At 33.8% G+C, this 18920-nt stretch overlaps 2 protein-coding genes across 3 annotated transcripts; both read left to right on the top strand.

Annotated features, from left to right (window-relative positions):
• The first annotated feature begins 4716 nt into the window (after window positions 1-4716).
• LOC120085002 (DDRGK domain-containing protein 1) lies at window positions 4717-8372 on the top strand. Of its 2 annotated transcripts, none has more exons than XM_039040817.1 (9): window positions 4717-4874; window positions 5017-5148; window positions 5286-5391; window positions 6098-6204; window positions 6491-6592; window positions 6686-6847; window positions 7053-7109; window positions 7418-7454; window positions 7587-8372. In XM_039040817.1, exons 2-9 carry the CDS (start codon window positions 5029-5031, stop codon window positions 7787-7789), a joined length of 894 nt encoding a protein of 297 aa, XP_038896745.1. In that variant the 5' UTR covers window positions 4717-4874; window positions 5017-5028; the 3' UTR covers window positions 7790-8372. The 2 variants fall into 2 exon arrangements, with proteins under 2 accessions (XP_038896745.1, XP_038896746.1); XM_039040818.1 differs by having other exon boundaries at window positions 4718-4874; window positions 5012-5148.
• Window positions 8373-15289: 6917 nt separating this feature from the next.
• LOC120084794 (COBRA-like protein 10) lies at window positions 15290-18859 on the top strand. Its single transcript, XM_039040613.1, has 2 exons — window positions 15290-15866; window positions 17421-18859. Exons 1-2 carry the CDS (start codon window positions 15290-15292, stop codon window positions 18857-18859), a joined length of 2016 nt encoding a protein of 671 aa, XP_038896541.1.
• The last annotated feature ends 61 nt before the right edge of the window (window positions 18860-18920 follow it).

The raw sequence follows: 18920 nt of genomic DNA, 5'->3' as shown, positions 1-18920 counted from the left end.
ATAAAGATCTAAAACAAAGCCCATGAACTTTTAAGCTGAAAACAGAGATCTACGAAAATATCCAAAGATAAAACGAAACAAATACTCTGAAAAATCTGAAAACTGAACAAAGACTGAAATCGATAAAAGAATCAACTAAGAACCAAATTGAACCAAACTTGACTGACTATATTAAACTAACTGGGCTGACTAAATGAAACTAAACCAAGTTCATTGAACCAATCAGTCCATCTGAACCAATTGGAGCAGGGGCGAGCATCGAGTGGGGGAGCATTGAGTGGGTTTTGTTTGCGGCAAATCTGGGCGAGCATCGAGTTCTTCACAGTGGGGGAGTTCTGGACCACATCGAGTTCTAAACCGGATCAAGACTTGAATCGAGTTCCATCGAGGATCGAATTCTGGACCGGATCGAGTTCTTCACAGTAGGGATCGAGGATCAAGTTCTGGACCGAATTGAGTTTTGGACTGATCAAGACTTGGATCGAGTTCGATCGAGGATCAAGTTTTGGATCGGATCAAGTTTGAATGGTCGAACACCAACACTAGAATGAAGTTGCACACATAAATGTTCAGATCTGAGTAGAACGCACAATCTGGTCGATGGTGAAAGCACGTGCGATTGGACAAAGGGCATGGAAGCTTTGGATTTTTGTGTATGGTAGAGTAGTGTAGATAAGAGATGGATCTGCCTCCGTCAACGACCGTTCGACGGAGGCAGAGAGCTAACAAAAGTAGTAGATTGAGAAGTATAAATCCCTAGGATTTGGGCTCTGATACCATGTGGAAACAATATTTGAATGAATAATTTCTATATATTAACTTGAGATTTATATAGAAAATTTATAGAAAGGACGATAACCTAATTATAGCCTAAATATATGCATAATACATAAATTAAAGCCTAAATATCTCATTTACCACTCTAGTAGACAAAAGCTCCTTTTTTTGGAGAAACTGCACAAGTCAATAACCCCTCTTGAGAGCAAAGACTCCTAGGAACAGGAAACTTATAGATTGGTTTAGACTCCCTTATAGAAACAACCATTGTCAATGATGTATTTTCTCATGTATTGCAAATAAAAAAAAACAATTCCAAGCTTTTCATCTCTCGACAGCAAGTGAAACTAGAGATGTCCATGGGGTGGGGCAGGGCGGGACTGCTATTCCCCATCCCCGTCCTCGTTCCCCATTTCATTCCCCATCCTCGTGAAATTTCCCACGAGGATCGGGGCAGGGATTCCCCGCGGGGATCGGATTTCCTGCGGAAAATTTTTCCCCGTTACTTTTTTTCTTTTAAAAAAAAGGGCCAATTAATTTAAATCATTAATGTGAGCCAATTTTAATTAAATAATTAACTTTATCACTAAATTGTTTATTATGGTTAGTTTTAGATGACAATTTGAATTTAAAGATAAATTACTCAAATTTTGGCCCAAAAAAAAGAATTAATTTTTTAGTAAAAAGAAATAAATATAAATCAAATTATTCACATATTTAATCTAAATTTAAACATTCAATTTAAACATATTCATTATCTTTCTCAATAAATAATCAAATTTGAAATTTAAATGTAATATTTATATAATAATAATAATAATAACATAACATTAAATAACTATACTAAATAAATATGTAAAAGCTAATCAGGACAGAGAATGGGGCGGGGCCGGGGACGGGGAATGCATTCCCTGTCCATGTCCCCGTTTAGCTCACGGAGAATTTTTTTCCCCCACTCCCTCCCCCATTCCCCGCCTAATCGATGGGGTGGGGCCCTGTCCCATGGGAAAATTGGACATCTCTAAGTGAAACAGGGGTAAGGATTTGAGAGAAAGAAGAGTTTAAGTTTTTGCGTGTAGAGGGGAGGAAATAAGTGAAAAGGGAAAAGAAAAAAAACGAAGGGTTTTGTGCTTTGATGGAGTGAGGCTTATGGCACTTCACACGAAAATTTTTGGCGCCCCTTAAAATTTCATTTTCAACATTTTTCGCTTTTTTGTGTGATATTCCATAGCCTACTTTCTAAAAGGTTATATTCAAAAACTATTATAAGCCCTATTTGTTGTAGTGAGTGCTCTATATTTATCTATCTCAATTCAAATTTATCAATAATAGATCCACTCAACTAAACAAATATAGAGTGCAAACGATATAGAAAGTATAGAAACAGATATTAGTGTTTACCATGGAAGTCTATCATTGTCTATCTCAATTCAAAGTTATCAATAATAGATCCACTCAACTAAACAAATATAGAGCGCAAACATATAGGAACTATAGAAACAGATATTAGTGTTATACCATTGAAGTCTATTACGGTCTATCTGAGATAGACAGAGATAGTATTCTATCACTATCTATCTGAGATAGTATTCTATCACTATCTATCTGAGATAGGCAGTGATAGAATGAGATAGACAAAGATAGTGCTCTATCTCTGTCTATCTTAATTCAAATTTATCAATAATTGATGGATTGATGTTAAAGTTTTTGCTAAAGTTCTTAAGATAGATAGTTGACATACAAGTACATTATTAAATAAGCATAATGCACAACAAGTATGTATTGATGTTAAAGTTCTATTGATACATGGAGAATTTGAAGTTATCAACTATTTTATTTTTACCTTCATCTTCTCTTCATATTTGTTTGCTTTTGCTCTAGTTATTGATTATTCAACTTTCATTATTTTCTTTCCTTTTCCTTTGCTTTCATCAACTTTGACCATTTTTTTGGCTTACCATCTAGTTAAACAAAATTAGGTTCAATAATGTTTAATAAGTATGATTAAATAGAAGAATTAATGAAATGAAAAGAAAAGGGAATGATTATAACCTTAAGGGGTTGTTTGAGACACTGAGTTTAGATAGGATGTCCGGAGTTCATATGTTTGTGGAGTTCATATATCTGTAGAGGTTATATGTATGTGTTTGGCGTGCAGAGTTATTTGGTTTGAGTTCATATGTCTGTGTTTGAGGTGTAGAATTGAGTTCATATGTCTAGGTATCTAATGCAGTTTTTTGAACTCTAAATAATATGCTTTTATGATTACTATTTTTGCTTTGGAACTTTTTTGTTCAATAATTCTACCCATCTTTATTTGAATAAAATGTGAATTGCATTTTTTTTTTCTTTCTTTCATTCTTTCTTTTTTAGACAATGAATAACAATTAACCCATTACATTTCTTGTAAAAATATGGTTAAATAAAATGAGAAACCAAAGTGAAATCAAAACTTTTGATTCTAGCTGATTTTTTTTCATGAATTTCATTATCATCTTCTTTTTCTTCTTCTTCCTTTTGTTACTCTATAATTTTACTATGTCATGAATTTTTTTTAATTAAATCTCCCCCATCATCGTAACAGCCAATGGAACATCATCACATTTCTTCAACAGTTTCACTTTCATTTCCTCTAAATTTGGAGGATCATCAGAGAACGAATCTCTATTTTTCACTAATTCTTCTTGAAAAATGTTTTAGGAAAAAAAAATCCATTTTATGGTTTCTTTTTTGTTATATGTTTCTGAGAACGAATCTCGGAGTTGGTTGGACGAAAGTGGTCGTCGAAGTTGATCATCGAAGATGATTTTCGTTGGGGATTATAGTTGAAGGTAACTATCGGAGCACGAAATTAGTCGCATGAAGTTGGTATTAAAATTGGTTGTCCGAGTTTGTCGTCGAAAGTGATTGTCAAAGCCTCGAGTTAGTCATCGGAGTTGCTCACTCAAAGGTGATCATCGAAGGTAAATTTTCATTAGAGTTTGTAGTCAGAGGTGGTTGTCCGATCCTACGAAGGTGGTTGTTGTAGTTGGTCATTGGACTTTGTTGTTGGAGCCAATTGATCGTCAGAGTTGGTAGAGCGAAGGTTATTTTCGAAGTTGGGTCACCAGAGGGTGGTTGTCCAAGGCCAAAACTGGTTGTCGGAGTTGGTCTCATGAAGGTCGTCAGAGCTATCATCAGAGGTGGTTGTTGGAGTCCAGATTTCGTCGTCGAAATTATCATCGGAGGTGGTTGTCGAAGCCCGGAGTTGGTCGTCGGAGTTTTCATTAGAGATGGTTGTTGGAGCCTGAAGTTAGTTCTCAGAGTGTGACAATTGCTGATAGGTGGAGTTATTGAAAACATGGGAAGAATGGAGAGTTGGGGTGAGTTGGTAAAATATAACAACTCAACTCCACCAACATCTAAAGTTGGTGGGCCAAACAATGAGTTGGTATATTATACCAACTCAACTCAACTTATGTTGGTGAGCCAAACACCCCTTCAAAGATTTCATGATAGATTGTAACCTTGAAAAATTAAAAGCAACAATGGGAAAAGAAGATGAAGCAGTAGGACAAAGGAAGAAGAAGAATGAGAGACCAAAAATGAAGTAGTGGCGGGAGAAGAAAATGAAGCAACGAAAGTGGGAGAATCCGACAATATAGAGGGCGATAGATGGTTATCAATTGTCGTTGGAAGAAGAAGATGTGGAAGACGCGGGTATCAGGTGAGTTTTGGATAATTCGATTAATCATTGGGTGGGTCGAGATTTTTTGTGTGGGCTGAGATATTTCCGGTATTTCACATGTTGGATTGAGCTTTCTTCCATCCCTTTTGGGTTCTTTTTTTAATTTTGCTATTGATGGTAAATAATTTGGGTTTTTTATTACATTAGAAAAAACCCCTGGTATTTATTTCCAATATAAATACGAACCGAATCGGAAACCCGGTTCGGTTTTTAGGTTCCATATGGTCATGTGAGGAACAATTGCAGAAGCTCTAAACGGGGTCGGACTCCTCTGCCTTCCTCTTCGTTACGGTTTCTTCCGATTTTGTTTGTTCATTCTTATCGGCGATCCTCAGTTCCGAAGAACCATTTTCTGATTCCTCTTCGCAAGGTACGATCGTCAACGCCTTTGATATCGTATTTATTCCTAAATATTCTGTTCTAGAAGTTAGATCTTTTTTAGAGATGTTTCGTTTACGAATTTTCAAGCGATTAAACGAGTTGAACGATGGAATTTTTTGTCATAAGTGTAGAGAAGTTGGAAAATGGAGGAATTTCTTGTGGCAGTTCTCTCGATGCTGCTTGTTGTTGCATTGGTTCCTCTGTTTCTATGGCGACGCTATCAGGACTCCCGCTCCGGTCATGCACATGAAGATGAGGATCAGGTTTGGTTTTGGAGGCTCGGTGATGAGTTCTTTGAGGGTTTATTTATTTGTTTGCATTGAAATGGTATTGCTGTGGTTATCAATTTGTTTCGAAGAAAGGTTACCGTGGTTTTTACTTGGTTGTTGGAATTTGTCAGGTTCCTCGGAGAGAAACGGTTGTTCGTGCCACTGGTGGAGGCCGTCGTATGCGTCGGAGACCTACTACGGCTGCTAGTTCGTCGAATGCAGGGGCATCTCTGGAAGGTTTGTATATCAATTAGCTTTCTAAGTCTGTAATGTTATTAAAATCAATTGTAAGGGAGTATGGGGGAAAGTAGTTCAACCTCGATTAGCGTTGCAACTCTCTAATTAGTTTGATAAATGGGATATAAATTGAAATGAAGTGTAAACAACTGCGTGCCTCATCTTAATTGGCCAATTAGTTGATAATAGTGATCAATCAATTTTCTCTTCCAGATTTCTTTTAAGTTTTAGATTCAAATGTTGCTATTCACTGTTAAAAACATTGAAAATGACTAAAGACTGTATGCAAGAGAAATGGCAGATCATCTGGGATAGAAAATAGCTAAAGGTGGATCACTTTCCTACTGCCTCCCCTACCATATCCATTACTCTTATATGGTTTATTTAACATAACTTGTTGCCGTTGCTTGGATATATATATATGTATATATATATAATGTTTCTAGACATCCAGTGCACAGATTTTGTATGAGCTCGTCAATCTTTACTAGTGATGAAGAAGGTGAGTGAGGAATTGAGGGCCATTGACCCCGACTAGGTGTATTGAGCAAAAAGAACTGGAATATGGAGGTTTTTTTTATTGGTATAAATAGCCAATATGGAGTCTTGAAATGCTTGGAATAACCAATGTGTCATTTTTTTAATAAGGATTTTATTATATTGAATATGACAACTCTTAACAATTATTCCTGATGATTTTGGACAGACAATGGTGATGGAAGTGATGATGAAATTGCTGCGGAAGAATACCCTGAAGGAAGAGTGTTGAAGAAGAAAGAAAAGAAGCGACAAGAGCGGGAGGCACAAAGACAGGTAACTTATATGAAGTTTTGACTGACTTATGGGTGCAAGAATATGGTCTTAGGAGAACCAGTTTGAAGTCTATTTTCCTAGAAAATGTTAACAACTGCATTCTGTGTGTTGGAATACGATTCATATATATGATTCCACTATGTGCAAAAATGCAGATGTCTTACGCTCTTAGCTTCAATTTGTGTCTTATAGTCTTCTCTTTTTTTTTCTCCATATTTTCTTACATTTTGTTATCTTCTAAACCTTCTGGTTAATGTTGTATGAGTCAAAATTATCTTTTTTGAAGGCTGAACAAGCTTCCCGTGACTCGAGATTAACAAAACAAGATCGGTATGCAGAAATGCGGAGGAAGAAAGATGAGGAGCGTGAAGAGCAGGAACGGTTACTGGTTAGTTAATCAATCACCTTTTGTGTTGGGAACTCTGTATGTAGTTGATGTAGGCTGGAACTTCTGTGGTATTGGTCTATTTTCTTTGTTTAGGAAGAAGAAGCCAAGGCACGGAAGGCCAAGGAGGAAGAGGCTGCTGCATTTGAGTTTGAGAAGTGGAAAGGGGAATTTTCAGTTGATGCTGAAGGTACAACTGAAGCTGAAGTGGAAGGTGGAAATCAAGATTTGCTCTCTGCTTTTGTGGAATATATAAAGGTGAAGTATGTCACGTTGTAATGAGATGCACAGCCTTTTACCTTATGAGAATCTTACTGTGTACGTGTATACATTTTAGTGTAGGTTGGGACTGGGAGTGAACCTGCCCATGGATGACTAAACCTGACTATGTTTAGTTAATGCTGTTTAATTTATGTTATCCATGTGGCTCTATTTCTGAAACCCTTTTTACATTGTTTTACAGAGTCATAAATGTGTCCCATTGGAAGATCTTGCTGCAGAATTTAAATTAAGAACTCAGGTAACTCAGATAATGGCTGTTGTATGTATGGATCGAGATTTAATTGTGTTCTTAGTTCTTTTTTCTTCAAAAAAAAAAAAAAAAAAAAAAAAAAAGAGTCTAGCCACTCATAGCTTCCAAACACATATTCTTATAGAAACTTGCAAGCATACATGCCAAAAAAAAAAAAAGAAAAAAAACAGAGTTGAGAAGTTTCAAGGAGAATGATTTCCCGTTCTTGGCTTGTCAAATATGTGTTTGTTTTGCCCTCAGTGGTTTTTTTGCAAATATTCCCTCTATTTATGTCACGGTATATATCACTAATGCAGGAATGTATTAATCGGATTTCCTCCCTGGAGAGTATGGGTATGACTCTTTTCATTCTTCTCTCTCTCGTCTATAATTTCTTGCATGTTTCTACCGTTGTAAACTTTTGATTATGATATCATGAGTAACAGTAAGTACTATTCTGATCGAACAAATGAACAAATTTTATAGGCCGACTTTCTGGCGTTATGGACGATAGAGGAAAGTACATATACATATCAAAGGAAGAAATGCAAGCAGTTGCTGACTTCATCAAGCGTCAGGGAAGGGTTAGCATTTCACATCTAGCTAGTAAGTCCAACCAGTTCATTGATTTGGAACCAAAAGCCCAATTGGCTGAGGAAATCAATGTTGAGGAGATAGCTGTCTCTTAATAACACCTGTTAATTTTGGAGAGGAATGTTACACATCAAATCGTCATAATCAACTAGTATATATTTTACCTAATGATCACGGGTGGCAGTCGATACTACTCTTCTCTGCACGGGTTCTTGAGCTGCTCTTGTTATATAGTTTTCATGCCCTGCTTTTAAGCTTTTGGATTCATCTCATACCCAGAAACAGAAGATGCCCCATCTGTTAAACCTTTTGGTTCAGGAAAAATAGTTGTGTGATATATGGGGAAATCGGAGGATGTTAATAGACAGAAAGTTTTCTCAAGTGAGGCAAATGGTGGCTGCGGCTGAGAATTGGACTAAATGATTCAAACATTTTTTTGGGATTACTGTTTTAACTGAAATAGTTGTTGGATTCATGGAAACAAATAATTAGTTGTTTGTCTTTGGGTTAGTGTTTTAAATGTTTGTCATGTTCAGAATTGCTTGATTGTCATGTGAGAATAGTTGAGATGTTCGGATGCTTTCAATTGTTTTATGTATTATGTCTATGAACAATTTTTAGGATAAATGCATTTTGTCTACAAGATACGGTCAATGGTTCAGAGAATCAGAAGAGCTATTTGGTTGTTATGTTCCAAAAATGATAATAAATTTTTATCAACATGTTGGTATTTCTATCAATTTTTTTACATTTTATGGCTTCAACAATGACGTGAGAAGTGAATCGACATTTTTCACGATTTATAATATAAATCATAAATATTTTAACTTGTTTAAAGAATTTAAAATGTTTATTTACTAATTAATTATATGTTTTCTAAGTGTCATGGGTTTATAATATTCTATAAAATATTTATTGATATCGGACATTTATTGATATTTTCAGTATCAATATTCTTAACCATGGTTTAAAACACCTCTCATTTTCCATTATTTGGTTGGTTTGGTCATGGATTTAATTTTATAAATTATTTTAATGTTAATTGGTCATTGGAAAAATTACTAACTAAAAGATTTTTATGAATTTATTAAGAAAACAACAGAACTAAGCTAGACAAATATTAGATAATCATGGCCTTGTTCTTCAACTATTTGCGATCCTTATAATTTCCCTTCCTCATAAAGAAACAATCTTCATCCTCCCCATGCTATGAAAAATTCGTTTTGTTAGGCAAAAAAGTATTGGGGTTGGTCAAAACAAATATTGGACTTTGCCAAGAGAGATTGACATATCTAAAGAGATGTTTGACCATCAAGGAGAGTTGGGTTGAGTTGGTATTTTTTACCAACTCAATGTTTGACAATCAACTTTAAATGTTGGTGGAGTTGAGTTGGTTATTTTATCAACTCATCTCAATTCTCCCCAATTCTCTCCCTTCAATATTTTTAATGGTCCCACCCATCGATCTCCATTGGCGATTATCGCTACCACACTCTGACGACATACTCTAACCACCTTTCGGGTAGCCAATTCTGACAACCAACTCCGATCTCCGGCAACCACTTCCAACGACACTCCGACAACCACCCTGGTAAAAAAAACTCAGACTTCCACATTCACACGACCAACTTCGATGACGAACTCTGGACTCCACCAACCACCTTCGACGATAACTCTAGCGACTACCTTCACACAAGCAACTTCAGCAACATACTCTGCCTACTACTTTCGTGTGTCCAACTTCGACGACCACTGATAAAAATAAAACGGTTGGTTTAATTATCCACTATTTTATCGCTCTCACTCTCATTCGTTTTCTCATGCGTTTTCATTACTCGCTCAACTCTCTCAATTACTTTGTCATTTCTCTCTCTCATGCTTTCTTCACATTTACTCTCCTTCTCTCATCTTCTCTCTTCTTTCAGTTGTCTGGTTCGTCTTTCTCATTTTCTCTCTTCTTTCTCTGTCTGGCTCATATGGGTTTTATTTTTCCTTTTCTTTCTCAACACCTCCTTTCTCTTTTTTATTTTTCTTTATATGGCTGTTCTTTTAGATCTAATTATTCTTTTTCTATTTAATTTTTTTCTTAGATCTAAAAAATATTACATACGACGTCCTATTATTGTTTCACTAAACAAAAGTTCAATGATATGTTTTAAACAACATATCCCTTGATGTTTTCAAATATTACATAATTCTAATGAAATGGTGAAATTTAAAATTATGGTTCAAGTTTAGTTTGTACACTGATGCAACATAATAGTAGAAAAAATAGATATCAATATTGCTAAAATCATTTCACCAGTTTTAGAAAAGGGTAAATCCATATTCCACAAGTTGGTAAAAAAAAAAACTAGCTAATAGTTGGTTTTATGATTTAAATTGTAAAATTTTGGTTTTTTTCAAGATTAACATTTAAGTGTCATCATTTCTATCTAAAACAATGTCAATAGTTTCATTTGATGACCCTAATCCTTTCAGTTTATTTTTTTAATTTTTATGGTAATTAATGATTAAGTTGGATTTTTTAATTGAATAATCACTTCTATTTGAGTGCTTAAAAAATTGAATTAAAAAATTTGTATTCTGCATATGAATACTTTGTAGAGAATTTGTTATAGTTTGAGAATGAAAAAGAATTAGAAGTTTTTCTGTTTTTATCTTAAAAAGGTTAGAAAAATATGTGTTATTTGAAAATTAAAATCATCAATAGCAAAAATAATAATAATAATAATAATTTTATTTACAAAAACAACACCAGATGAAAGGTTAATCTCCACCTCATGAATATTTTTATAACTAGAAAGTTATTTAGTTGTATATAAAAAAGGGTTACATTATATAAAATGCCTTTGAAATTTGTACTTTGCGTAAAGAATATTTCTAAATTTTCAAAAGTTTCAAAAATACGATTAAACTTTTAGAAAACGTTCAAAAATACTTTTGTCATTAGTTTTTAGATGGAAATCGTTAGTAATTTGTTTTAAAAAATACCCTTAAACTTTCAAAAGTTTTAAAAATTCAAAAACACCCTGACTAAGTATATGAATAGAAATTATTAATACTTTGTTACAAAATACCTCTAAACTTTTAAAAGTTGCATTAGTACCTATACCATCACATCTCTTTTACATTTCCTCTCTGCCCCCCATTTTAATCCCAAGACCTAACGTTTCTCTATTACACTAGTAGTTTTTTTAGAGATGGGAAATTGAACATTCACATTCGATCTCTAGAAAAGAAGACGATGTCAATTACCATTGAGCTAAGCTCACTTTGACTTGTACTTTAATAGTGATTATGTGTTAATTCGTCGTTTGAGTTTAACACACAAAAAGAGAGGCACATTGAGAATTAGAGACACAATGAGAGATTTGCATCATAATTTTGAGGACAACTAGTAGGAAAAAAAGAAAAAGTGTGCATTACCAAATTTATAACAATAAAGACTTTGTTGATCCTTTTTTTAATTTTACTCTATTTATTATGATTAGTTAAAAAGATTCACCATGATAAAAAAAAAATTAATTCACTGTGATCAAAGATGAATTATTTCTTTGTTGGTCCTTTTTGTATTTGGCTATTTATCGTTTGTTGAGTTTTAAGAGGAGATTTTGATTTTGGAATTTTATGAGATTTTGTGGAATTTTATGTTTAAATTTTTCATTTATATTTAGTTATTGTTGAGAAAAAAATGGTATAAGAAATGGACAAATAAGAGAAAAATGAGAGTATCTATATAAAAAAAATATATATAAAGGGACGTTTGGCTCACTAACATGAGTTGAATTGAGTTGATATAATATATCAACTCATTGTTTCACCCACCAACTTTAAAAGTTGGTGGAGTTGAGTTGGTATATTTTACCAACTCACTCCAACTCTCCCTTCTTCTCATATTTTCAATGGCTCCACCCATCGGCCACTGTCACATTCCGAGAATTAACTCCGAGCTCCGACAACCACGATAGATGACAACTCCGGGCTCCGACTCTGAAATTCGGACTCCGACAACCATTTTCGATGATAGCTCCGACGACCAACTCTGAGCTTTGACAACCTTCGCACGCCCAATTTCGACAACCAATTCTAGCCTCCGATAACTACCTTCGATGACCTAACTCCGGCGACCACCTTCGTGCTACCAACTCTGATGATCAAATGACTCCGACAACAAACTCCGATGACTAACTCTAACAACCACCTCCGAATACAAACTCCAATGAAAATCACCTTCGATGATCACGTTTGAGCGAGTAACTCTGACGAGCAACTTGAGGCTTCGACAACCACCTTCGATGACAAATTCCGACAACCAACTCCAATACCACCTTCATGCGACTAATTACGGTCTTCGACAATCACCTCCGACTACAATCTTAAGTGAAAATCATCTTCGATGATCAACTTCGACGACCACTTTTTTCCGACCAACTCCGAGATTCGAAAATCACCTCCAATGACAAACTTTGACAACCAACTTCAATACACCTTCATGTGACCAACTTAGGATCCAACAACCACCTCCGACTACAAACTCCAAAAAAGATCATCTTCGATAATCAACTTCGACAACCACTTTCGACTACTATAAGACTAATGACTGTTAAAGTATGTTGTAGGTTGTTGATTATATAAAAAAATATATTATTCTGTCTACATTAACTGCAATACTTATACGTAATGAATTCACATATCAAATGAGTGTTAAGAATATTCAGATGAAAAGTATGTATGTAGTTGAAAAGTATGTAACATATAACAAAAAACAAACCATAAAATGAAAAAAAAAAATTCTTAGAACACTTTCTAGCCAGAATTATTGTCCTCAAAATTTAGAGGAAATGAAAGTGAAACTGTTGAAGAAATGTGGTGACATCCTATTAGTTGTTACGATAATAAGGGAGATTTAATTAAAAAAAAATTCATGACATAGTAAAAATATAGAGTAACAATAGGAAGAAAAAAAAGAAGCGGAAGATGATAATGAAATTCATGGAGAAAAGTTAGCTAGAAGCAAAAATTTTGATTTCGCTTTACTTTTTCATTTTATTTAACTATATTTTTATAAGAAATATAATGGATTAATTGTTGTTCATTGCCCAAAAAAGAAAGAAAGAAAGAAAAGTTTTAAAAATTAAAATAAAAAAATTGCAATCCATATTTTATTCAAACAATGATGGGTAGAATTATTAAATAAAAAAGTTTCAAAACAAAAATAGTAATTATAAAAGCATATTATTTAGAGTTCAAAAAACTGTATCAAATATCAGATATATAAACTCAACTTTATACACAAACACAGATACATGAACTCGGACCAAATAACTCTACACTCTAAACACAGACATTTGAACTCGACAGATATATGAACTTCACAGACGTGTAAACTCTAGACATCCTATCTCAACTCAGCACTCCAAATAGCCCCTATAAGTTGTTTTAAAATTGGTGCTTTTCCAACTTAAGATAACTTTAAATAAACTTATTCATATTATACTAATGGTAGGAGCATCAATTTTTTTTTTTTTTTTTTTTTGAAAGGTTAGGAGTTAATGCAACTTTGGAAAATTTAGAGGTACTTTTGCAACAAGGTATTAAATGTTTATGTTCGTATGCTAACAACAAGGGCATTTATTATTATTATTTTAACGGTATTTTTTAGACTTTTGAAAGTTTAGGGATGTTTTTTAAACAAAATATAATAATTATCGTACGAAACTAATGATAATGATATTTTTAAAATTCAAGGGTATTTTTTTAAACTTTTAAACGTCAAAAATATTTTTTTACATCGAGTGCAAATTTCACGACATTTTTTTTTAATAATTTAGCCTAAAAACAGGTCCAAAAAGGTCCATTAAGTTACTTATAACGTGTTTTAGTACATATTTATGATGTCATATTCTTTAAACTCAACTAGCCTTAATATTTTAAAAATAATATATAATAATATTAATATTAATATTTTAAAAAGAAAAGGTATAACCAATAGGAAGTGGATCATGAGCTTGATTTATTATATTATTATTATTAATGTTGTATTTTTAAACTCAACTAGCCATTAGACACAAAAATAATAATATAATATAATTAATATAATATAATCATAATTTTTTTAAAAAATATTTTCTTTTAAAACTCCACGAAAACCAAAAGCTCATCCTGTGTTACTCTTCCACTGCACTACATGTCACCTTTCACTTGTCTACTTTGATGAAAAATCTACAACATCATCACCTCATGTATTTTTTTCGTTAAGTTTATTTCGGTTATATCTTCTTCATTTGAGATTTCAGTGATTCAAATTGTGGTCCCTAAATAAAATTGGAACAATCTCTTAGGTCGTTTTACTATACTACATTTGATACGTACACTTGCATTACACCAAGTTTTTGGCACTAAGATTTGTGTCATAATTTTGTGGAGAACTAATAGGAGAAAAAAAGAAAATATGTGCATTACAAATTTGTAGCGATGAAAACATTGTTGACCCTTTTTGCAATTCAAATTACTCTAGTTAAGAAAATTCATCGTGATCGTAGATGTTTTTTCTTTGTCGGTTCTTTTGGTATAAGACTTGGACAAATTGAAGAAAAATGAGAGTATCTATGTGAAAAAAAAAAAAAAAAAAAAGTTATCTATATGAGTTGTTTTAAAATTGATTTTTTTTTCCAAATCAAGATAACCCCAACTAAACTGATCACTATGCTAAAGGCAGAGCATTTTTAAAAAAAAAAAAAAAAAAAAAATTAAGAGTACTAATGTGACTTTCGAAAATTTAAAGATATTTTTGCAATGAGATTTTAAAGTACAAGCATTATACCAATTGAGCTATACTCTTGTTGTTGAGCTACACTCTTGTTGAAGGCTGATAGGAGTCTATTAGTGTTTATCAGTATTTTTTTTTTTTTTTTGCTATTTATGTAAATAATTTAATATTTTTTCTATATGTAAAAATTTCTTTATTTTTTAAAGTAAATATTTACGATGTCGTACTCTTTTTTTAAAAGAAAAAAGAAAACTATAAACCTCTAATAATATTCTCTTCTAATCTCCCTATATCATAGAAAATTGAACAAAATTTAGTTCTCTCCTCAACGATTTTAGTTTCCATTTTCATCATATAAACCACGAACCCAATACAATAATTCTTTAAAAATGACTATAATTCCTTCACATTGTTCCAACCACATTGAAAAATCTCTAAATTTCAAAGAATCAAAATCCACACCATTAATTCCCCTAAAAAAACCAATAAAACTCTCCAAAATTTAGGAGATAGAGATAAGATAGAGAGAGAGTATCCGTTAATTAGTTAATTAGCTCAACTGTCAGTTTCAAACACAAAACAGAAGCTTTAAAAACCTCGTACAAGAGCGAAAATTTAAAATTAAATTAATTAAATAAAAAGAACAGCACACTTCCGAATCTGCCGCCCACTTTTGCCGGAATTTTCACAATTCATCCTTTGACTCAGTCGTCTCCGATTCCGATTACTCTGTTTTCTTCCCTTTCTTTTACAACCCGATTTCTCTCTCTCTCTCACTTACCCCTCCGCCGCCCTCATCGCCGGAATTTGGAAGTTTCCGACCATGCGATGTTTGATTATTCACACACCCTTTTGGTTGTTTTTTGTATTGGTGTCCAATTTCGAGCTCTGTTTTACTCAAGATTACATCATTGGCGACTCTCAGCCTGCTGCAGCGGCAGCGGCGGCACCACCGGAGCAAAATGAATGTAATGGGATTTTCTTAACATACACTTTCCTTTCAAGGGAAAGAGAATTTCCCTATGTGAAGAATGTTTCAGCTCAGGCTTGGGCGTTCAGAGCTCAGGCCACGGTGGTGAACGCCGGCCCGACGGAGCTCGACAATTGGAAAATGTATATTGGGTTTCAACATAGAGAGATTTTAGTGTCGGCGGCTGGCGCCGTGTTGGTCGACGGTTCGGATTTCCCGGCCGCCGTCGGGAAAGGGGCGACCTTAGCTGGGTACACACAAACGGACTTGAAAACGTCGATAGAAACCGCCGGAGATTATAACCAAATTCAGGCGACGATTGATATCACCGGAACGCAATTCGGCGTAAAGAAGAACGGAATTCCGATGCCGAAGACGATTCGCCTTGAAAATGAAGGCTTTAAGTGTCCGCAGCCTCGTCGTCATCGCAGTAATCATTTCTGATTTTTATCTCGACTTTTAAAACGGTGTCCATGATTTTCAAAGGGTTTAAATCGCTTTTCCATTTTTTAAATTATTATAAAAATATTTTTAACAGTTTAAAATCAATTTTGTTGATATAAAAATTACATTAATGCGATTGAATATTAAATTAATTTTGAATAATTATAGGCGTGATTTAAAATTATTTTGAACCTAACAAAAGTGATGTAAAATCTCAAAATCACTCCAAAATATAGATTTAGTTTCTAAACTTATATTTAATAACTTCTTGAATTTGGAATAATGTGTCTTCTTAAACTTTCAATATTGTATCAAATAAATCTTTTAGGTCCCGTCTGGTACTAATTTGATTTTTTAATTTTTGTTTTTAAAAATTTCTTACCTCCAAATTTTTTTTATAGATATTATTTTTACCTTCAAATTTTTTTATTTGTTATTTACTTTTTGTCGATGGTTTAAAAAAAAGAAAATTTTGAAAACTAAAAAGATGTAGCTTTTAAAATTTTGTTTTTGTTTTTGGAATTTGGTTAAGAATTCAACTATTGTATTTAAGAATTTGGCTAAAAATGCAAATTTGTAAGAAATGTTTAATTTCCAAAAACCAAAAATAAAAAACGAAATGGTTATCAAATGGGAACTTAATTTTCAATCTTGTGTTATATAGATCAGTATCCATTCAATAATTTTTAGGATAAAATAATTTTTTGTTTCCTATATTTTAGGTCTAGTTTACACCTAGTCCCTAGTCTCAAAATGTTAAAGCTTACCATTAGGGTTTGAGTTTTGTTTCAATTTGATTCATAAATTTCAAAATTTATACTTTTAATCACAAATTTTTTTTTCTAAATTTCCACTTCAGTCTTCATAATTAATTTAAATTCATTAATAGGCACCGCACTAAAGACTGAAGTGAGAACTTAGAGAAAAACCAAGACTGAAAGTATGAATCTTGAAATTTAGAGACCAAATTCAAACAAAAACGAAACTTCATGATAAAATTGTAACATTTTGAAATGAGACGAAATCAAGATCACAAACCAACAATATAACATTTTGAATCCTAAAGACCAAATAGAAGCTAAACTGAAGATCTAGAGGCCGATTTTTTTTTCCTTTCATTTTTTAAATTCCCAGTCTTATTAGGCACAAAATTAGAATTTTATATTTAATAAATTAAGTAATTTTTAAAATTTTTGAATATATCATTGAATTATTAGACATCAAGTTGAAAATTCGTGGATATATATCTCAAGTAAATAAGTAGACACAAATTTAAAAGTAACCAAGTTTCAATTACACTTAATTCAAAAATTAAGTTGTGAACTTGAATATTGTAATAAGACAAACCAAATTTGTTTGATCTAAATATCAGACAATTGAGTTATAAATTTAGTGATGTAAAGGCAAGTAAGTAAGCAAAAGGCAAGGCTTTTCCTTTGTAATGCATTATACCACCTTGTTTTGTTTGAAGCTTGAAGAGATTGAACATTGAAACTCACTATTCTTCATTCATATAAAACTCCAAACAACATTTTTACAGACAAAAGCTATATGCACGTTTGCTGCAAGAAAGACCCCAAATTCAAGCAAAAACCACCAAAGAAGACCAAGTTTTTACCGAGACAAAACGGCGATCTCTCGCTCACCTACGACGTCCTCCAAGCTTATGGCAACAACTATCTTGCACAAGTCACCATTGACAACAACAACCCTCTCGGCCGCCTCGACCATTGGAACTTAACTTGGGAATGGAAGAGAGGAGAATTCATTTCCACTATGAGAGGAGCTTACACTCACAAAATTGACTACTCTGACTGTATCTTTGGCCCTCAAGGCCAATACTATCAAGATTTTGACTTCTCCCAAGTCATGAATTGTGAGAAAAATCCCATTATCGCTGACCTTCCCTCCAATCGAGCCAACGATTCCAAGGTCGGGAAGTTGCCCTTCTGCTGCAAAAATGGCACGATCTTACCGCCATTGATGGATCAAAGCAAAGCAAGGTCTATTTTTCAGCTCCAAGTCTATAAGCTTCCCCCTGACTTCAATAGAACTGCCTTATACCCTCCTCAGAAATGGAAGATCAATGGCATTCTTAACCCCAGTTACAAATGTGGAGCTCCTATTAGAGTTGAACCAACACAATTTCCTGACTCGACTGGACTTCAAGCCATAACCACAGCCATTGCTAGTTGGCAAGTGGTTTGCAACATTACAACTCCCAAACCAAAACAATCAAGATGTTGTGTTTCATTCTCTGCTTATTATAATGACTCTGTTATCCCTTGCAATACTTGTGCTTGTGGATGTGATGAAACTCAAACTTGCAACCCAAATTCTTCCCCATTGCTTCTTCCACCAGAGGCTCTTTTAGTTCCATTTGACAATAGAACTGTAAAAGCAAAAGCTTGGGCCAAAATCAAACACTTACCAATCCCAAAGAAGCTTCCTTGTCCTGATAATTGTGGGGTTAGTTTAAATTGGCATATTAACTCAGATTATATCAGTGGTTGGACTGCTAGAATTACTCTTTTCAATTGGGAAGAATACCCTTTTGAGGATTGGTTTGCTGCTGTTCAATTGGATAAAGCTGCTAAAGGCTATGAGAATGTCTACTCTTTCAATGGGACTAAACTCCCACCAGATATGATCAAGAACACCATCTTGTTCCAAGGATTGGAAGGTTTGAATTACCTGATGGGGGAGACGAATGGGACGGACCCGAGTTATGATCCACGAGTACCGGGAAAGCAACAATCTGTAATCTCTTTCACTAAGAAGAATTTGAGGAACCTCAATATAAAGGAAGGAGATGGGTTCCCTTCAAAGGTTTATTTTAATGGAGAAGAGTGTGCACTTCCTCCTCATATTCCTTTAGGAAATGGTGCTGCTCATGGCCTCCATGTCAACTCTGAACCTGTAATGCTGCTGCTCACAATTATGGCCTTTTTCATTCTCTTCAATGATGGCTTTCATTGACAAAAAAAAACAGTTTTGGAGGAAGTGATTTTGGATCAGCCAAGTGATGGGAGAATTGGCG

Source organism: Benincasa hispida, chromosome 9, assembly GCF_009727055.1.
Source record: "Benincasa hispida cultivar B227 chromosome 9, ASM972705v1, whole genome shotgun sequence".
In the NCBI taxonomy this organism is placed as follows: domain Eukaryota; kingdom Viridiplantae; phylum Streptophyta; class Magnoliopsida; order Cucurbitales; family Cucurbitaceae; genus Benincasa; species Benincasa hispida.
Note: the sequence above shows the minus strand (reverse complement) of the source record. Positions and strands in the feature narration are given on the sequence as shown.